The sequence below is a fragment of the Vigna umbellata genome, chromosome 2 (genome assembly GCF_029865625.1).
Source record: "Vigna umbellata cultivar VRB3 chromosome 2, Vumbellata_1.0, whole genome shotgun sequence".
Classification (NCBI taxonomy): domain Eukaryota; kingdom Viridiplantae; phylum Streptophyta; class Magnoliopsida; order Fabales; family Fabaceae; genus Vigna; species Vigna umbellata.
In genome coordinates, this window is record NC_142166.1 from 34,896,230 (window position 1) to 34,916,120 (window position 19,891).

A 19,891-nucleotide genomic window follows, 5' to 3' on the forward strand; every position below is an offset into this window, starting at 1 on the left:
ATTTATAGAATTTTCAAACACTGACGCAGTTTAATCGATTACGCTATTAGTGTAATTTGTTAAGCTTTTCCTTCTACATTAACAATTTTACATCTGTTTCATATTTAACAGATTAAATGGCGCATGAAATTGATTATGTAAATCATACAAGCTAACAACAAACAAATATGACCGTTATAGTCAGTTATGGCTTTGAATAAAAATTATTTTCACAAGATAAATATTTTAACCGATTATGAAACTTATCTAAGAGGCAGAACGCTTCAACTCCCCTGTCAGCCCATTAAACGTCCGTTTAGGAGGGGCACGGACGTCTATAATATTATAGACGTCCGTCCCCCATCCCCACGGACGTTTAAGGGGCTGAAGACAATTAATTCTTCAACAACCCTGTCAGCACCCTAAACGTCCGATATGGGGGGCCTGACGTCTATAATATTATAGACGTCCGTGCCCCTCCTGCACGGACGTTTAATGGGCTGACAAGGGAGTTGAACGTTCATTTTTTCGGCCTCTTAGACGCCCGGGCCCCTCCCGCGGACGTCTATAGTATTATAGACGTCCGTCCTCCCCCACAACGGACGTCTAGAGTTTCACTTATTTACGAATATGCCACCAGTTAATTATTTACGTTGGGGTTTTTGTGGACGGACGTCTATGGAGGGACGTTAAAAGCCAATTCTGCACTAGTGTATATTTAGTAAACGGTGAACATATGCAAAGGTTATTACTCCTTTTACCATACATTTATAAGTAAAGTGACCATTTAGTCAAATTCTCAATAATATTAAGTAAGTTTTGTTTTTCAACATAGACCTTATATAGCACATTCGCAATCTCCTCTTCTACACTTTTAATGTGTTTTTATCCACCTTTGTTAACTTTTTTATTGTTATCATCATGACTAGTAAAGAATTTTTATTGTGTTACGTCATATTTTGGCTATAGATTTTCATCATATTTAGGCATGATTAACCTTTGTTGTAAAAGAGACAAAATGTGAAAGTTAATTATCAGGAAAAACAAAATCCAAGGTTCTCCCTTCCTCACTTTTTTCTTCTCTTAAGTCTCATAAAAAACTTTACGATAAAGAAAATACCATCTACGTAAACAAAACACAACTCTTATACGTGTTATTGTGTCCAATCTAATCTTTAACCATTGATGTATCTTAATAATTTAATTACAAGATAAAAATTTCAACCATTTAAGACTATTTTATTTCAAAATTTATCATTTATACCAAGAGATATATCTCTTACAAAGATAGAAATATTTTTTTTAGAAAAATCTTTCATAGAAATAATTCTTTTGTTCATTTTATGATATTTCGTTACTTTCTTTATTAGATTTTTTCTATGTTAAGTGAAGAACACAATTGATACGTTAGCTAGACTAAAAAATTCTTCTTCCATGTCATAAAATGTTTAAATTTAAATATATAAAATCTCATCAAACACCAACGAAATTAATAATAGAAATATAAAAAAATTAAATAATAATAAACACAGAGAAAAAAAAGGAAGAGCGAGGTTATAATGACTATTAAAAAAACATACAAGGGGCGCATCTCTCAATTTTAATTTACTCATAGATGTGAGAGTGAAGGGAGAATCCAAATTCGGATTTTTGAAACGGGATCGACGCCCGTTGAACACCTTGACTCCATTTCTATTCTTCTTCACTGAGACACACTCATCGTATAACACACACCTCTCCATCGTTGCTCCCCACCGATTCACGAAACCCTAATTTCGGTAGTTCCTGTTCCGGGGGAGCGAAGAGCTAGGGTTGGATTGAGCTGAGGTAGCAGCAGATGCAGCAGCTCCTCCTCTGAGGGAATGGAAGGTGGCAGGAGAATTACTGTGAGCCCTCGACCTTGCTGCGGTCGAAGGATCGTCGCTGCCAAGAAGAGGCCGCGTGCAGCGGATGGCTTCGTCAACAGCGTCAAGAAACTCCAGAGACGCGAAATTAGCTCCAAGCGTGATCGCGCGTTCACCATGAGCGATGCTCAGGAGAGATTCCGGAATATTCGCTTACAGGTCCCATTTCCCTAAATTTTGTTATTTAATTCACTTTTTAAAAGTTGGTGTCCGAATCCTACGACTATGAATGGAATATTTGGTTAGGGTTGCGGCGTGTAAAATCTCTTGATGGATCCGATTTTAAATTTTTTGCAACAGTGTTGTATAGTGCCTTTACCATACTTTTTAAGTCACAGTCTTTAAACAATTAAGCAGAATCATGTGCTGTTCTTGGTAATTTGTAAGAATTCAAGGCCTGTATGCTACTGGTGGATTGAAGGTTTGTATGTTGGATACAGAATGACTCGGTTGACTGTTCATAACATAATTTTTGTTTTTGTTTTTTCAGTAACTCTTTTGGTGTGTATTTGGTGGTTTAACAGATGGTAAGGACTAGACCACTAGTCTTACCCCGCTGCTTGATTGCATTCTCGATACTTTAGCTTGAAACATGAGATAGTTGCAATAGAAAAGTGGTGTGGCGTTTTTGTTTATGTCATTCCCCATGCTCGGGTGTGGTAGGTTTTAAATCATTGATGTCGAAGAGTCTTCCGTTCCTCTTGTTTTGATAGTTAGATGTGTAATTTACTTATGAATGCCCATTTTTCCCGCATTCGGTGTGATATGTCTGATGGTTTTGTTTACAGGAGGAATATGATACACATGATCCCAAAGGTCCTTCAACCATGGTGTTACCGTTTCTGAGAAAAAGATCAAAGATTATTGAGATTGTAGCAGCACGAGATATTGTTTTTGCTCTTGCACAATCAGGTGTTTGCGCAGCATTTAGCAGAGGTAGTATTAACATCTGTCATATGTTCGTTTTTCAATTGCTTTTGCAACTTTGAAATGGATATATGTGTGTGTGACGTGTATCAATTGTTTGATGCAGAGACCAATCAAAGGATATGCTTTTTGAATGTCAGTCCCGATGAAGTTATAAGAAGTCTGTTTTATAACAAAAATAACGATTCACTTATCACAGTTTCTGTATACGCTTCAGACGGTTACAGTTCTTTGAAATGCAGAAGCACAAGGATTGAGTACGTATTGTTCTTTGTTTTTGTAGCGTCTCATAGCTGTTGGCCCCAAAAACACTAAAGCAGGATAGAGAGAAACTATTCTGAAATCTTTTAATACAGTTAATAATGTGTAGGTTGTCAATAGTGGTGCTATGGTGCCAAAGTCCCCCTCAGTCACTACAATAAGACTGTAATGTCTATGTTTAGTGGTGCAGCCATCACAACTGCTATCCAGAGTGGAATAATGATTACAATCTTGGCGGTGAACTGGGAACAACTCCAAGATTTTAATGAAATCTTTAAAACGTTCTTGTTTTGATATTGTCAACGGGCGTATTTTTGGGGTTGTAGTTGTGCATCATCCTTCAAAGGAGAAAATACCTTCGTGAAGTTATTTCTTGCTTCTAGTCTCCTGTGCCAGCAATCTAGCTTGTTTCTGTTGACCCATTTTGTTTCCCGCAACCCTCTACATTTTCCAGCAATGCATTCTGTTTTCCTCCTTCATCTTCTCTGTACCTTTCTTTTTCTAGATAGGAATCATCAATCGTGATCTTCTGAATACAAGTCTTTTTCTTTATCATTTTACTGCTATTACACCATGTAGTTTTTCTTTTCTTTTCTGGAAATCGAAGTCCCAAAAGTATTTGCCCAAAGCCCTAACTTCTCTGTTCAGAGGGCTTTTTGGAATCAGCACATAGTGCTGGTAATCTTCGCATATCTGCTATTCAGTATGCTACAACTGCTATAATAATCTGCTCTGCTACAGCAGCCAGGGTCTACTTTTAACTGCTTAAATCCCTGCTCCCCACTATCAAAAGAGAAAGGTAGAGATCAAACCTGCTGAAGTTGCCCAATAACTAAAAGAAAAGAGTTACTAGCTCTAGTTGGATGTCCAGGTTTGAATTTTGTTCTATGCTAAGATTTTGTGTCATTCTCAGATACATAAGGAGGGGTAAACCAGATGCTGGCTTTGCTCTTTTCGAATCTGAGTCTCTTAAGTGGCCAGGTTTTGTAGAGTTTGATGATGTAAATGGGAAGGTATTAACGTACTCTGCTCAAGATAGGTAAGTGTTTTGCTGATCTGATACTTCTGTGTGGGTCATGTAATATGTGAAGGCTTTTTAATGGTGATACTTGCCTTTTCAATTCTGTAGCATATACAAGGTATTTGACCTCAAAAATTACACAATGCTGTACTCAATTTCTGATAAAAATGTCCAAGAGATTAAGATCAGGTAATTTTTCTTGAAATGCTTACATTTACTTTAAGTTTTGCAAAACATTTCCATAGATTTAGTCCTCTATGACCATGCACAAGTTTCTGAAATACTATAACATTAGCTATTAAACTTGTAAGATGTAATTTTTCTTCATTTTATAATTTCTTTGGGTGGTCCTGCTTTATTAACGCTCCTTTTGGTCTTGTTTGATGATTATTTTTTAGTCCGGGAATCATGTTGTTGATTTTTGCTAAAGCAAGTAGCCATGTCCCACTTAAAATCCTTTCAATAGAAGATGGTACTGTTTTGAAGTCATTCACTCATCTCCTTTATCGTAACAAGAAGGTAGATTTTATTGAACAGTTCAATGAAAAGCTACTTGTCAAGCAAGAAAACGAGAACCTCCAAATTCTTGATGTAAGTAATTTTCTCCTTTACCTGCATTGTGTAAACATTCTACATCCAGCTGTGTGACTTTTAAATAATATTAGGTGCGGACTTTTGAGCTGACAGAGGTTTGCAGAAGTGAATTTATGACACCATCTGCATTTATCTTTTTATACGAGAATCAATTATTCCTGACATTTCGAAATCGAACTGTGGCTGTGTGGAACTTCCGTGGAGAGCTTGTAACTTCGTTTGAGGATCACCTCTTGTGGCACCCTGACTGCAATACAAACAATATATACATAACCAGTGACCAGGATCTTATCATATCCTATTGTAAAGCTGATCCTGATGATTCACTGTCTGAAGGAAATGGTACTTTAATTCTTTTTTCTGTCCAGTTATCCAATTTCCTTTTGTGATGCGCCTTATGAGGGAGGGTACCAAGGGGGAGATTTTTATAGGTGTAGCTTGATCATCAGACCTTAGGGTTGATTGAGCTAAATGTTTTTCATTTTTAACTTGATATCTTAAAAAGTTACTCGTGATAGCAAATTACGTATTGAACAAATAGTTTGCAATGTCTCTAGGACCAATATGTATATTTTACCAAGGCCTACCTAACTTCAAAGGTACAATAGTGACCCACTGGCCTTGTTTCTTTTATGCAGCAGGTTCCATCAACGTCAGCAACATTTTAACTGGCAAGTGTCTTGCCAAAATAAGGGCAAGCAACAGCTTTCCAGTGGATAACAATTGCAGTTGCAGTGGGAATCCTTCAGGAAGTGGTTGTTGTAATTCAAGGAAGCGAAAACATGGCTCCAAGATGAGGAGCACAGTTGCAGAAGCCTTGGAAGACATTACTGCTCTGTTCTACGATGAAGAGCGTAATGAGATATATACAGGCAATAGGCATGGACTAGTTCATGTTTGGTCTAACTGACGGGCTATTGAATTTACTTTTGCCCTGTGTTTCCTATTGGATTTTCTTAGTGGGTAAATTGGCTGTTCTTTTCTGCTATGAGAACTTTCGGGGGATGTAACTATAAGTGGCTCTGAATCATTAATTTTTTATCCTTGTCATTCACGACTTAGGCGAGTTTGTTTTGTAGTTGTAAGAGATGCATGAAAATGCTGGCAACTCACCGGATGTTGCTTCTGCTGTAATCTATAACATACATTAATGGAGCGGCTTCAATGGAATGTAGTATGTGAATTATGGTAACTCTATTCTCTGCCAGTCCCTTTTTCTTTTTCTCTTTTTGCCCCTTCGTGGCATATAGTGGATTCATAATTCATTTGCACATCACATGGATTGTAAGAGCCGCGATGCCAAACAAGAGGTAAAGGTCCAAAAGCAATCAATAATAAGTAGAGTGGTAGCTTTACGATTTGCCAACCTTTCCTTCTCAAGTTTCTGGTACTCCAATCAATTCACTTTAGTGTTCTATTCTATCCTACTTTTTCCTATGTTTTCTTTTCTGCCAGCTACCAGTACCATCTAGCTAGTACACTAGTAGGAAAAGCTGACACACAAACTTTGCCTTCCACTTTCATTGAATGGACTGTTAGGAATGAAATGGAATCCACATTAGTCATGGCCCGGTTTTGTGCCAAGGAACGACACTTCATAGGAAGTGAAATACGAAGATATTTCGTTTGTTACGAATGGCAGTATTCAATTTTTACATCAGAAAATTATGGCTTGTCTAAATTTAGGTCAAGCTATTTTGTAATTCACTAGACTAAAAATATAATTAGATCCGTAAAATTAATTACTTGCCCAGGTTATAAACTTCTCATGACACTTTTTTGTACATCTATCATTATTAAATTTGTACCTGTATTCAAGTTGGTATAATTTTGTTTTCTCTTGCTAAAATTAATCAATGTACTTATGTTGTTGTAAGAATCGATGCATTTTTCTCTCTCAAGAAAAGTTTACATGATTCAGATCTTGGATCTGGTCCCTGCGCTTCATGCAGTCTTTTACCATCCAAGTGGATCCTATACTAACTTTTATTTACTAAATTGTGTTACGACAATACATGAGCATACGAAAATTAGGTTATGATTTCTTAATTGTAATCGATCTCTTACTTTATTCTCAATTTAAATAAAAGTGCTATATTTCTTTTTCGGTGGAAAAGTGCGAGAGTAATAGAATAAGAATATGAAAGGTTTTGAAAAGGATATATCCCCGCTCGCTCTTTGTTTAAACCAGGTAAGGAAAAAACGAGAGATCAAGTAAATAAATCACAACTTGCTGTCGTATGTCCATGTCGCACACGCAATACAAATTTTGATAAATAAAAGTAAGTCTAAACTTTTATTTTTTTATTTTTTCTATCCTTAACAAACGTAAACTGTATTGCGTTTCTAATCTCAAAGAATAATTTAGGAACTTCTACAAAAACTAAATTAAATTAGGTGATCTTCTAAAGAGTGAATTAACCAATTAGGTGTTTACTCCAAATAAAATATGCAAAAAGAGAACTTTCGCTATTTGTCTACTTGATGTTGCGTACCCTTTTTTTTTCCAACTGAGACGGAGAGGGACAGGATATATAGACGAGTTTGCATATATTGTCCCTATTTATTATTTATCCGTATCTTAAACATTTTTTTTGACTATTTTGTACCAAAATAAGTAGAGGGTTTTATTTGGTTGAATTTTGAGGGGCATGGTACAACGTAAATTACCGACAATGGACAAAGTTATCTTATGAGAGTAGATACAAATTTCAAATTTGACGAGGAACGTGTGTATGTGTGGATCTGGAAACCCCAACGCACGCACGCGTGTTCTGCATTTGGTTGCGCTGCGGGTCACAATTGTCGTTTTTTTTCACATTTTTTCAACCCAATCTTTGTCACCCTTCATTTCTTCACCTACCCTTTCAAAATAACGCACCCCATAACACAACACCTTCAAATAAAAGGGTAAAAAATAAGTGTTCTACTTACAAATTAAACTAATAAATAATCCCTTCTCATTCTCGTCCATCAATGCAACAACATACTTGACCCGAGTACCCATCCCAAACCCCCACAAAACCATAATAATAATTAAGTAAAAAGAATTACAAAATCAAAAAGTAAATCACCAATTTAATTCATTGTTTTTGAAAGAAGAGAGAGGAAAAGCCGAGAGAAGAAAAGAGGTAGAGAGCGTGAGCGGCACGCGTGGAAAAGAAGCATATTTGATATAGAGTAGCGTGTTAAGAATTAGTAGTTTTGTTTCCTTCGCGGACCACACTACAATACACCACTTTGTCTTTCTTCTTACATTCTTCGCTTATCACTCATTGCTCATCTCGCAGATTCAAATTCAACGCAACTACGCTTCCTTCAGTCACTCACTCTCCCTCACACTTCATTTTCTTCTTTTCCAAATTATATGTCTCCACCTATCTCTCTGTCTCTGATATAAACAGCGAAACGTGTTTTCAGATCTCGAACGGTAGTTAGAGGAGGCGAGAGACGAGAGGTGAGAGTTCCTAACGTGTTGCTCTCCCTCTGTCTTCTTGTATTGCCATTAGTTTTTCTCGCTTCCTCGCTTTGGTCATTTTTGAAGAATCCAAGATTCGCTCCTATATCTGCTTTCTCTGCAGTTTGCGTTTTCTGAGATTTATCTTATCCTTTTGTTTTGTTTCTGATGGAGATTGTAGGTGGCGTGCTAGATCTGACTCCAATGCACGCATATTTAGCTGTTTCGTTTTCTCGCTCGATCTGGATATTACTTTTTGATTTAACTTCGCGTCGTTTTATTATGTTTCTGAAACTTTTGCTCTTTTGTTTGTTTCTGTGTGCAGTTTGTTATTCTTTTTTTCGTTTTCAGAAGCGATAATCTGTGTTTTGTTTTTTGTTTTTGTATTTTTTTGCTGGCGGTGATGATGTGAAATAGTACAGCATCAGGATAATCAGAATGTCATATTTGAAAATAAGACGTTTCATTAGATTTTTAAGCTATTTTCATTTACATTGTGATCAACCTTTGTTCTGTATTATTTTTAATTGTTGCGTTTTTTTTTTCGTGTTACTGTTGCGGATGGTTTAAAATTTTACATTTTTAGATAGTGAAGTGTGTGATTTAGTTGTGTGGATATGACGATAGCTGCTTATGGTTTCTCCAACACTGGTTCCATTTATTTAGTTGCGAGAGTATTGAATAAATTCTGAATGAACTTGAGCATGTATTTTGTCTAATTGGTATTTTCCCTTCAGGTTTGCGGTTTTCTGTTTTTTCATCTCAGATTTTTGAAATGGAGGATACCATAGATGCTACTGCAACCTTGGATTATGCTTCAATTCAGATTTTCCCCCACCAAAACAGGTGAACTTTGATGCCTTTTGGAGTTAGAATTGGACTTCTGACAATGTTTTGTTTTTGTAATAACTTCTCACCTGAATTTATTTTAGTATTTTTTTTTTTTGAAGTTGTTTAAAAGGATTTCCTGTCCTTCTTTTAGGTGTTCTTGTCCTTCTTTCTCATCTCTGTTATATAGTTTTTTTGTTATATCCAAGGGGGAAAAAGCCCTTGTCAATTTAAAGTAGAAACCCTTCTCCGTAATTGGATTTCAATTGCACAATGTGACAATAATGAAATAAAAACTTTGATAACTTTATGATCTTTTAATACTATTAGTCTATATATGTTTTTCTATTGTTGAATACACAAAAAAGACGAGTAGAAAACAGAAAAAAATTATGAAAGGGCTCTAACAAAAGAAAACGATGTTTCTGATGTCTTTCTTTGGAGAATTAGAAAATGGAACTTATTCTGTCCCAGAATTCCAAATTGAATCCTAACCAGAAAATGAAATAAAATATCATGAGAACTTTTACCTCTAACAGTACCCCATCACAGAAGGTTCTTTTTTTTTTTTTTACTTATAAGAGAGTACTATATAAATCTGAATGATGGATGATACCAATGGTTATAATGCATCATTTTGTACTGTTTTTTTCTTAAATTTCGAATACATTTCTCTCCTATAAAAGGTTATGAAATCTTATCAATGAATATGATGCTTTTAGAGTTGTCTTAATACTAGTGTAGCTGGTTTCTGACACATGTCCTTACAACTTTGAAGCAGGATTGTTCTAATATGTCATAGACTCACCATTGTATTCATGTGATCTATTGACATTATTATGGCTTCCTTTGATAGGCAGTTCTTCCTTCAGGACATTCAGTTGTGCATTTGAGTAGTTTATATTGAATTTGATCACCTATGAATGTGATGCTTTTTTTTACTGGATTCACTTAATTCTTTGTGGTGGTGGGATAGGTACGAGGCATTTGTCTGTAAGGGGAAGCAATCTGGTAAAGTGGCAGCTGGGCATTTGGAACACTTGTTGCCTCATTTACCTGCAATAAATGATTTGTATGCTGAAGGATTTGATGCAAAATTCGATCTTGAATTACCAGAAAATCTGCATGGTGCTGAATGGTTTTCAAAAGCAACACTTAAAAGGTTTCTATTAAAGAATGTCTTTTATTTTTTTTCTTTCTCTTTTATATTTATTTATAGGAATACCTTAGTAGCTCTAATATTATTTTTCTTCTTAGGTTCCTTCATGTTGTTAGTTCACCAGATTTGATAAATGTCATCAGCAGTATCCTGGATGAGATGTCTCAGTTGGAAGATTCAAAGAAATTTCATGTTTCTTTATATGGGAAGGTGGTACCCTGTCTTTAAATTAATTAATACTGGAATTGGATTTATGTAGTTTCTGATTAATATTTGTCTTCTGAATCCAGGGCCACCAGGATCATCTCGAAATGGAAAGAGGTAATTTTAACTAAATTCTATATGGTTGGGTTCTCCTTCTTGCCTTCTATTACCAAACAATTGAACCTTTCTTTCTCTCTACATTGCAAATGAAGAGGCCTTTCAGAGATTGGCTTCTGGGTAAATTATTGATACTGTGAGATTGCAATCCCAGTAGTGAGGCCTTGGTTTAAGGTGGTATATATAATTCTATTTGCTTGCCATGACTATCTGTAGCTGTGATGGAATTAAATTTATGAATTTATTGAATAACACATTAAGGTGTTATATATAATTCTATTTGCTTGCCATGACTATCTGTAGCTGTGATGGAATTAAATTTATGAATTTATTAAATAACACATATGCTACATTTTAGTTCTGAGGTATTGTGGATATTTGTACACCATTATGGTAGCTGGGTAAATGCTGCTTTTCCATGATGCTTGGTTTTTTCCTTTTACTGACTTTTTTTCTCTCATTATACAACTTCAAATATATTTTGTAAGACTGAATCACAAGCCACTGATAACTGTGATGATCACATTTTGTTTTTCAAAAAAATAGAAATATCATCCCAAGCCATTGGAATGCCGTATTAACTGTTTTGATGTCATGCCTAGCAATTTCTAGTTGTATATAGTGGCAGTCCCTTCAATCTCTGATATTTTCTGTACGCACTGATTTGATATGTGCTGCTGGTGAATGCTGTTTTGGTCAAGCCAACTGAGGACTTCATTAGATGGCTCATTACATTATCAACTTTATCCCTTCAATCCTACCAAAAGGCCTGAAGTTGATAAAAATATTATCTCCAAATTGAAGTGGTCAGCCTTAGAATTCTCTAAATAAATACATCAAACGACATTCTCCATTTAATGTTTCTGAATACATGGAAGAGTTCGTGGCTAAGTTTTTGTCAGGTTTCTGATGTCTCTTTTAGATGATAATGTGTTTTTTTGGTCATAAATGGCTATCTTGACTCTTATGTTAGTACCATTCTTCTCTTAAGTTCTGTTTATTTTAATTCTATTTCCCACTTTTGACAGATGGTAATTATAGCTCTTATGGTGAAGCACCAGCTTCCAAAGTAATTCCTTTTTCTCCAATGCTTTAGAGTTGGTTCATTTTGCAAATTCATTCACACTATTTTTTACTAATAAAACAACTGTTTTCAATTATCTTGTTCTTCATTATTGCCCATTATAATTCTACTAACAATTTATTGCATATGAACAGCCAGAAGTTAGCATTGTGTCACCCGATGTTTCAAAGTATGTTCTTGTAACTGTTGCATTACATTTAACAGATATAAATTGGCTGCACCCACTATTAAGCTTTCTGAAAATATACTGCCAGGAATGAATTGTTACGAGCAATGGATCTAAGATTAACAGCTTTGATTGACAAATTGGCTGAAACTTTTAACAAAGCCACTGGTGCTACATGCTCCCCTGAAGATCTGACCTATTTAGCAAAATTTTCTCAACATTTTGGGGCCACTAACATAGGGTAAGTTTTCAGACAGATTTATGTAATTATTTGTCATAAGCACTCTGAATGTATGATTGCATGTTTTAGATTGAGCTTAAATTTCTGTTATACATTGCTGCTAAGCCGTTGAGCACATTTCCTATGCATTGTGTTCATCTTGTCAGGCATTCTTTATGCAAGTTTATAGAACTAAACCACAAGAACCAGCATGTTGGGCCCCTGAGCAATGAAACAATCTTGCACTCATGTGATGTGACAAAAGACAATGCAAACAAGATTGTCAAAAGCCTGCAGAGTTCCAAACCATTACATTCTAATACACCAGTTAAGTATGGTGTTTCACCAGCAAAAGCTGCCCAGGTTGAGAGACACGGTTCAACAGAAAGTGAGGAATCTTCTAACTCTAGTGATGAGGATCAAACATCTGCTGAGAGAAGCCGCTCTCTTGTAAGATCTGCAACACCCAGAAGATCAGCATCCCCTATGCGAAGGGTCCAAATAGGAAGAGCTGGACCCCGCAGAGCTGCCGCCTTAACTATCAAGAGTCTCAATTATTTTCCTGGCAGAGAGAGGCCAAATACATTTAGAGATGCTTCTGAAAATGACTGTGAAGGGGAAGTATCTGAGCAATCCTATAAGAAATCAGAAATTGATGTAAGGAGGATAACTGTACAAGATGCCATCAGTCTTTTTGAAAGCAAACAACGTGATCAAACTACTGATATTCAGAAGAGGAAGTCATTAGCAGATGTTTCTGTTAGTACAAATAAATCTGTCTTGAGAAGATGGAGTGCCGGTATGGGGGAAACCTCTGTGCAAGACCAGCCAGAACATGTTCCTGAAGATCCCGTTCCAGTGACTTCTAATGATGCAGTGCATGACAAGATTCCAAAAAATTTGGATGTAGGAGTGGTGTCTGATTTTGTTTCCGAAATTGACAGTAGTAATGAGATTACTGATTGTGATAAAAAACCAGAAAGACAGGAAAATGTAGGTTTATACACTGAAGATAATCCAAATGAAACCAACCCAGCGGTAAAAGATGAAACTGTAAATAAGTTAGCAGCATCAGCAGAGTGGAATCAACGAAAGCAAGAAGAGTTCAATCAAATTCTTAAAAAAATGGTTGAAAGCAAGCCTGTTTTATTTGGGAAGTCCCAGCCCAGCAGAAACCATAATATTTCATTTGAGCGGAGAGGAGGGTCTTACAATCATTATAAGGAAAAGCGTGACGAAAAACTTAAAGGAGCAAAGTCTGGAAAAGTAGAAAAAGAAGCACAATTCCGACAAATGCAGCAACTACTTGATAAGAGTAAGGTTGAAATGTCCAAAAATGCGAGTGCAAGTAAAAAAGGTTCTTCAAGATTGCCCCAAACTTCTCAAAGAAAATCAACTCAAGCTACAAATTCTCCAAAGGAAACATCTAAGCCTTCAGCTACAAAAAAGATATCATCTAGAACGTCACCCATGCCTGCTACACGTAAGTCTTGGTCAGCAACACCTTCACCAAGGACAGCTGGTACATCCCCAGCCAAAGCACGTGGTGGAATTTCATCTGCCAACACCACCCCAACAAGGCGGAAGCCTGTGTCCACTACATCTGTTCCCCAACCAAGCCCCCAAAAGGAAAGATCTCAGCCACGGAAGAGAAACGACAAAGAAACTCAGACCAACAATAATTCCAAGAGCCTCAGAAGCATGACTGAGAAGCGGCAGCCAGCCGTCCCAAACAAGAGCAAGGCAGTCAAAGCAAAAGTGACGACAGCTTCTGAAGAAGTCTCTGTTCCTTCAAAGACTAGCTTAAGTAATAAGGGAACCAAGAAAAGCAGTGTGGTGCCTTTGGAATCAAAACCATTTTTACGTAAGGGTTCTCGGATGGGGCATGGAACTGCCGATCTTATCAAGAAAAAAGGTCCTCCTAAAATTGAAAAATCTCAGAGAGAGAGTGCAGATCTTATTGAAGATCGAGAAAGTGAGTTGATTGTCAATGCTTCTGACTTGGTCAGTCACCATTCAGACGGGGATACGATGACACCTATTCATCAGAATGCTGCTACAGTACCAGACCCTCAGATAAATAACCAATCGCAATGCAGTGAGCCAGAGAAGTTAGACCAAAATCCTACTGATGGTGATGTCGTAACATACACGGAAGAATCTTCCTTAAATATAAGGAATGAAGAAGAATTAACCATATCACCTTCTGCCTGGGTGGACACAGAAGAAGATTCGTCCAAGCCATGTGAGGATGACACATTTCAATCAGTATCTCTGGCAAATGCTGTTCCAGTGGGATCATCTAGTCCGCGTGTTCGTCATTCTCTATCACAGATGCTACAGGAAGAAAGTAGTGAACCTGACTCTTGTGAGTGGGGAAATGCCGAGAACCCCCCTGCCATGATATACCAAAAAGATGCACCCAAAGGTTTGAAAAGACTGTTGAAATTTGCTCGGAAGAGCAAGGGCGATACAGGTTCCACTGGCTGGTCTAGCCCATCTGTTTTCTCTGAAGGAGAGGATGATGCAGAGGAACTTAAAAATTCTAATAAAAGGAATGCTGACAATCTACTGAGGAAGGCCGCACTCAATGTGAAAAGCTACGGACAACCAAAAAATTCAGTACATGATGGATATGAAAGAAATTTAGGTAGAGTATACTTGTCTAGTACATTCCCCCTTTGCTTTGCTCTTCTCTCGTGTTGCTCTTCTTTTTTAATTTATTTTCCCAATCTCCTACAAACCTGATGATGCATTGCAGTAAAGTTTGGAACATGTCAATGTTTTTCACCTTTCTCTTAATACTATATTTTCTCCGAATATATTTTTGACTAAACTTAAACATTAGACGCTTTCCTTTTGTTCATATTTATCTGTCATGTGGTGAAACTCTTGTCTGCATACCGTGACATAGTTGCAACGTAATTGATTAGCTATGCCCCACTTATTTGGTGCTTAATAATATCTGGAAGTCTCTGGTTCAGTTATATATGGAGCACATCATGGTCAAACTTCTGAACTGAACTAACCACCCATAGGAACAAGGAACCTAAAACAGGGAGTCCAAGCAAACTAAAAAAAGATAATACTATCGTAATTTTATGGTAGTTTCTTCATGCAGTTGTTTATATTACTCTTGACTAATAAACAATTAGTAAGCTGTGCCTTTTCCAATTCCTCATGGTTTTTGCCATGCAGCAGGCAGAGGCGATGGCAAGGATTCTCACAAGATGCAAGACGGTGCTGGTCCAACAAGAGGTCAGTCTTCATTCCAATACCAATACTTGTAAATTTGATTTTAGTGCTCCTTAATACCATGGAATTGTACATTTTTCTTTTTCACTAATAGTGATCCTTATTAATTCCTTCGTTTTGTTTTTCATGTACATGATCCAGGGTCAAGATCATTCTTTTCTCTTTCAGCTTTTAGGGGAAGCAAGCCCTGAGTCAAAGTTTCATGGGAAACTGCCATCAACTTTGCCATCATCACCGGACCAGCTTTTGTCTGCATCAACTAAAGCTAAATTAGAAATAATTTCAGCGCGCGATGTTATAAATTATATATTGCGAAGTGGGGGGTTTGGTGAAATGCTGTAAATTCATTAAATTGTGTTCGCTGTATTTCTATTCCTATACAATTACCGAAAGTCATAATTCATATCATCAGGCCTTCCCTAGGAAAATTTTCCCATAGCTGGATTCTTTGTTGTAGTGTCCCAAACGTTAATTTCATCGAATGGTGTTGTTACTTTGGAAATATTCATCACTGTAGATAACTCAATGATTATGTTCTTTTTGTCAGCTCAAACTAATATACCTCACCCGGTTAAACTTTTTTTAAATGAATTTAACTCAAGCGGATAAAATATGTGTTAATAAATTAAAATGTTTTTTAGAACTACAAATACGAAAAATTTCGGCTTATTTAAATCAGTCAAAGCTCATTGATGTATAACTGAGTCGCACCTTCCGTACTAGCACTTGTGCCTCTGTATACTGTATATAAAAATAAATCTTTTTTAAGAATGAATCAATGCTTATTTGGTCTGATTAAGTTAATTTCTAAATTTCAAACAAAACCACTTTTAATCGCTTTTATTTTGTCAGATTCAAGATTTATGTCAAAAAAAAAATTGAACAGCTTTTATTTTTGTAAATTCATAAACTATATAAGTAAAGTTTTGAATAGCTTTTATTTTTTGATATCTATATATACACCAAATGAAGCATGTGCTAAGTTACATGTTAAATAGTAAAACTAGGTATAAGATTAATCTTTCTTGTGTCTAAAACACAAAAGATAATATATTTATAATGAAGAATGATACATGAATAGATGACAACCAAACATAAATATAGTAAATAAAAGATATTGTTAAAAACAATATCAACAATATCTACTAATATCAAACAATATCAAAACTCTATATTTTTCTAAGGTTTAATAGTTTTTTTTGTCCCTAGTTTTGCTGCAGTGTGTCAAGTTGGTCCAACCTTTTAAAAAAGTGTCAATTTCATCCATACTTGATAAAATTTGCCTCAATTAAGTTCCTTCCGTTAAATATGCGAAAACAGAGTTAACTTTTCTTTCTCTCACTTCTACTCCTCTACAATGCATCAACTTTTTGTCAGTGCTATCATCATCTCACTATCCTTGACGTGATCCTTTATATAAAACATGTGAATTAATGCTCATAGTTTCTCCAAATCATAATGAGTTAATGATTAAACAAATTAAAATATATTGGGTCTCATTCCTAATTTTTGGTATTTGTCTAACTCTCTCCTTCTCTAATGTATAAATTATTAAAAATTTAAAATATACATAAGAATAAGATTAATAAAAATAATAAATATGATTTCAACTGTGAAAAAAATCTTCAAAAATTTAAGTTTGTATATCGTATATAATTAAGGGTTAACTAGATTTTTTATTCCTAAACAAATTTTAAAAATTGTATTTTGTTTTTAAACTATATTTATTTGTATTGAAGGAACGTTGTGTAAAAGTAATTTTTAACAAAATATATGTTTAAGTTATATTACACTACAATGTAAAGTTCTATTATTTTACCTTATTTTTATAAAGTAAAAAAACCATAAATTTATTTTAAGGATGAAACACATTCTTAAAAATAATTTAATAAAAAAAACATATTTAATCTTATAATTAAGGACTAAATAATATAGATATACACCTAATATAACAGTAATATTTACTCAATAAAAAAAAGCTCTATCTTGAAAACATAAGTTTTGTCATTAAACCAAATTAAACAAATGGAGTGTGTATGAGCCTTGTAAGAATCCTTATATTAGAGTAAAAGTTGCTAACCAATAATCTTAAAAGTGATATGAAATAGTAAAATCCACAGTAATAAGCTTTAATGTATTTTTAGTGGATTTTATTGTGCCACGTCAATTTTAATATATTTTTTTACTACTTTTTATGTAATGTAGGAGTTTCATTAGACTATTATTTTTCTAATTAATATTTTATTTTGTTGTTGAAAAAGATATATACTCTCGTTTGGAAGGAATTGTTTTTTATTCTTATAATTCAACGTTTTTACAACTTTTAAATTTTGTTATCACTTTTATTACAGTAAAACAGTCTTATAAAACTCATTTTTTTAATTAATGTTTTATGGGTTAAATATATTTTTTATTTTCAAATTATTATAAAGGATTATGTTCATTTATAAATTATTATATTTTTACAATTTATGAAAGTAATATAAAATATATTTTCAACTCATTCTTTCGAATAAAAATTTATTCACACAATATATATATATATATATATATTTTTTTTTTTATGTGTGTGTTTTTACTTTAAAAAATTTTGAACCTTTAAAAAGAAAACATAACAAGTCTCTAATATTAAATTGATAAAATTTTGATATAACAAAAGTGTATATAACTACTTCACAAAATAATTTATGTGTCAGGAATTAAACCATACCACTGATAAAAAGCTGACAAGAGCTGCTGCGTTGCAGAGGAGTAGAAGAAAGAGAAAGAAAAACTAATGCCGTTTTCGCATATTTAACTGAAGGGACTTAATTGAGGCAAATTTTATCAATTATGGACGAAATTGACACTTTTTTAAAAGGTTGGACCAACTTGACACACTAGAGCGAAACTAAGGACAAAGAAGGCTATTAAACCTTTTTCTAATTAACACAATACAATATATCTAACACTCTCCACCAAGCTTATACATATAAAATTTATTACAAATATAATTAATTCTTAGCCTCCTTAAAAATTTAGTGAAAGTATCTACTAAATAATAATTTGAGTTCAATCTTGATATCTTCAGATACAGTTTTTTCTCAAATGAAATTAGAGTAAATCTCAATGTATGTGGTCCTTTCATGAAATACAAGATTATAATTGATATGGAGAGTTGCCTGATTGTCACGTGTAAGTGTAATTTGAGTTACATCTTCAAATTGTAACTCTTTATGCATTTGCTTAAGCCAAACAAGTTCGCAAGTAGGTGAGGTCATAACTCTACAATCTGTGATAAATATATTATCTTTAGTTATTTTGTTAATATTTCTTATTTCTATTTTGGGCTTAGCTTATATTTCTTCTATTATAAATAGAGGACCCTATGTGTATATTTAACACAAGGAAGATTAATCCCATAAATAGTTTTTCACTATATTTAACATGGTTTCTAGAACCTAAGGTTCTTTGGAAAAATGTTTGTCGCCCTTTCCTACTACAACCGTCGTCGTCGTAGTTAGAGTCATCGTCGTTGTGACTGCCATTGTCGTTGGAACATTAGTTTCAACCGGCGACCCTGGTTTTACTCGTCTCGGTCAAGCGACCAGAATGTCGTCATGATCGATACCATCAGAGCCAATACATGCTTTCACGATTCAATTCGCTTTCGCCATACTGTCTAGCTGCTCGTGGCTACACATGTTTCCTATGCTGACTACCTTTGTTGAACTCGTCGCAACTTCCTCGCTCTGGATCTGACCTAGTTGTATTGATTGGGCCTATTTCGGGTTTTAGGTTTTTATTCTCTCTTACTTGTTTCTGGCTTCTGACATCTCTTTTGTCAACAATACGTTTGACCTTGTCTCCTGTACGTTTGACCTGTCTATATATACTAACTATGTCAATGTGCATTTATCTATTGATAAGTTAGATGACACTAATTATGTGACTTGGGCATCAACATTTAAACTTTGGCTTAAGAGTTAGGGGTAAGTTGATCATATTACTCAGAACGTGAAAGCTATTGATTCCACTACGATTACCCATTGGTTAAAAATTGATGCTCAATTGTGAAATGTTATCAAGGGTACCCTTCACTATTCTTTAAAACAAATTTTTCGTTCCTACGAAATATGTTTTATAATTTGGGAACACGCTAAATTATTATACACCAATGATACACAAGATCTTTATGGTGTTTGTTATGATCTTTTAAATGTTGTTACTCCTCGGCATTAGGACTCTGTCGATGATTATAGGGGTAAAATTCATGCTCTTTTTCATGAATTTAATGAATTATTACTTCCTTCCTCTACTCCTGCCCAAGAAATAAAGCAATAGTCAAAGTTCTTCATGTTACTGGCATTTGCACAACCTTGTTGATGAATATTCTCATATCCGTGATTAGATTTTTGGTTCACCTATTATTCCAATTTAACTTCTACTTGTTCCACTCTGTTGCATGTACCTAGCAAACCCATCAATGATACATTTGTTTCCTCTACGTTGGCATCTCAACGTCATGATCGCAATCACTCTCGCAAGTCGGGAAAAGGACATATCAAGTGTGACCATTATGGCAAACTAGGCTACAAGACTGACTAGTGTTATTCATTACATAGTCGTTCTCCTATATCTGCTACTATTGTTCAGACTGCTCCTCCCTTACAATCACATTCTAGGGATCCTCCTTCATCTGATATTACCAACAACTTTGTTATTTTTAGTAAATT

General features: G+C 34.9%; 2 protein-coding genes across 4 annotated transcripts; both read left to right on the top strand.

The window, feature by feature from the left end:
- The first annotated feature begins 1,566 nt into the window (after positions 1-1,566).
- LOC124840077 (uncharacterized) lies at positions 1,567-5,878 on the top strand. Of its 3 annotated transcripts, XM_088106611.1 has the most exons (9): positions 1,912-2,042; positions 2,374-2,542; positions 2,672-2,819; positions 2,917-3,067; positions 3,985-4,110; positions 4,201-4,281; positions 4,491-4,683; positions 4,758-5,028; positions 5,325-5,878. In XM_088106611.1, exons 3-9 carry the CDS (start codon positions 2,711-2,713, stop codon positions 5,594-5,596), a joined length of 1,203 nt encoding a protein of 400 aa, XP_087962737.1. In that variant the 5' UTR covers positions 1,912-2,042; positions 2,374-2,542; positions 2,672-2,710; the 3' UTR covers positions 5,597-5,878. The 3 variants fall into 3 exon arrangements, with proteins under 3 accessions (XP_047172035.1, XP_047172028.1, XP_087962737.1); XM_047316079.2 differs by lacking the exon at positions 2,374-2,542 and having other exon boundaries at positions 1,567-2,042; positions 5,328-5,878; XM_047316072.2 differs by lacking the exon at positions 2,374-2,542 and having other exon boundaries at positions 1,570-2,042.
- Positions 5,879-7,885: 2,007 nt separating this feature from the next.
- On the top strand, positions 7,886-15,584 carry LOC124840095 (uncharacterized). The gene is made up of 11 exons (XM_047316088.2): positions 7,886-8,143; positions 8,881-8,989; positions 9,948-10,133; positions 10,229-10,340; positions 10,421-10,451; positions 11,480-11,520; positions 11,670-11,704; positions 11,790-11,942; positions 12,089-14,571; positions 15,120-15,179; positions 15,318-15,584. The coding sequence occupies exons 2-11, from the start codon at positions 8,919-8,921 to the stop codon at positions 15,365-15,367; spliced, it is 3,222 nt and encodes a 1,073-aa protein (XP_047172044.2). The 5' UTR covers positions 7,886-8,143; positions 8,881-8,918; the 3' UTR covers positions 15,368-15,584.
- The last annotated feature ends 4,307 nt before the right edge of the window (positions 15,585-19,891 follow it).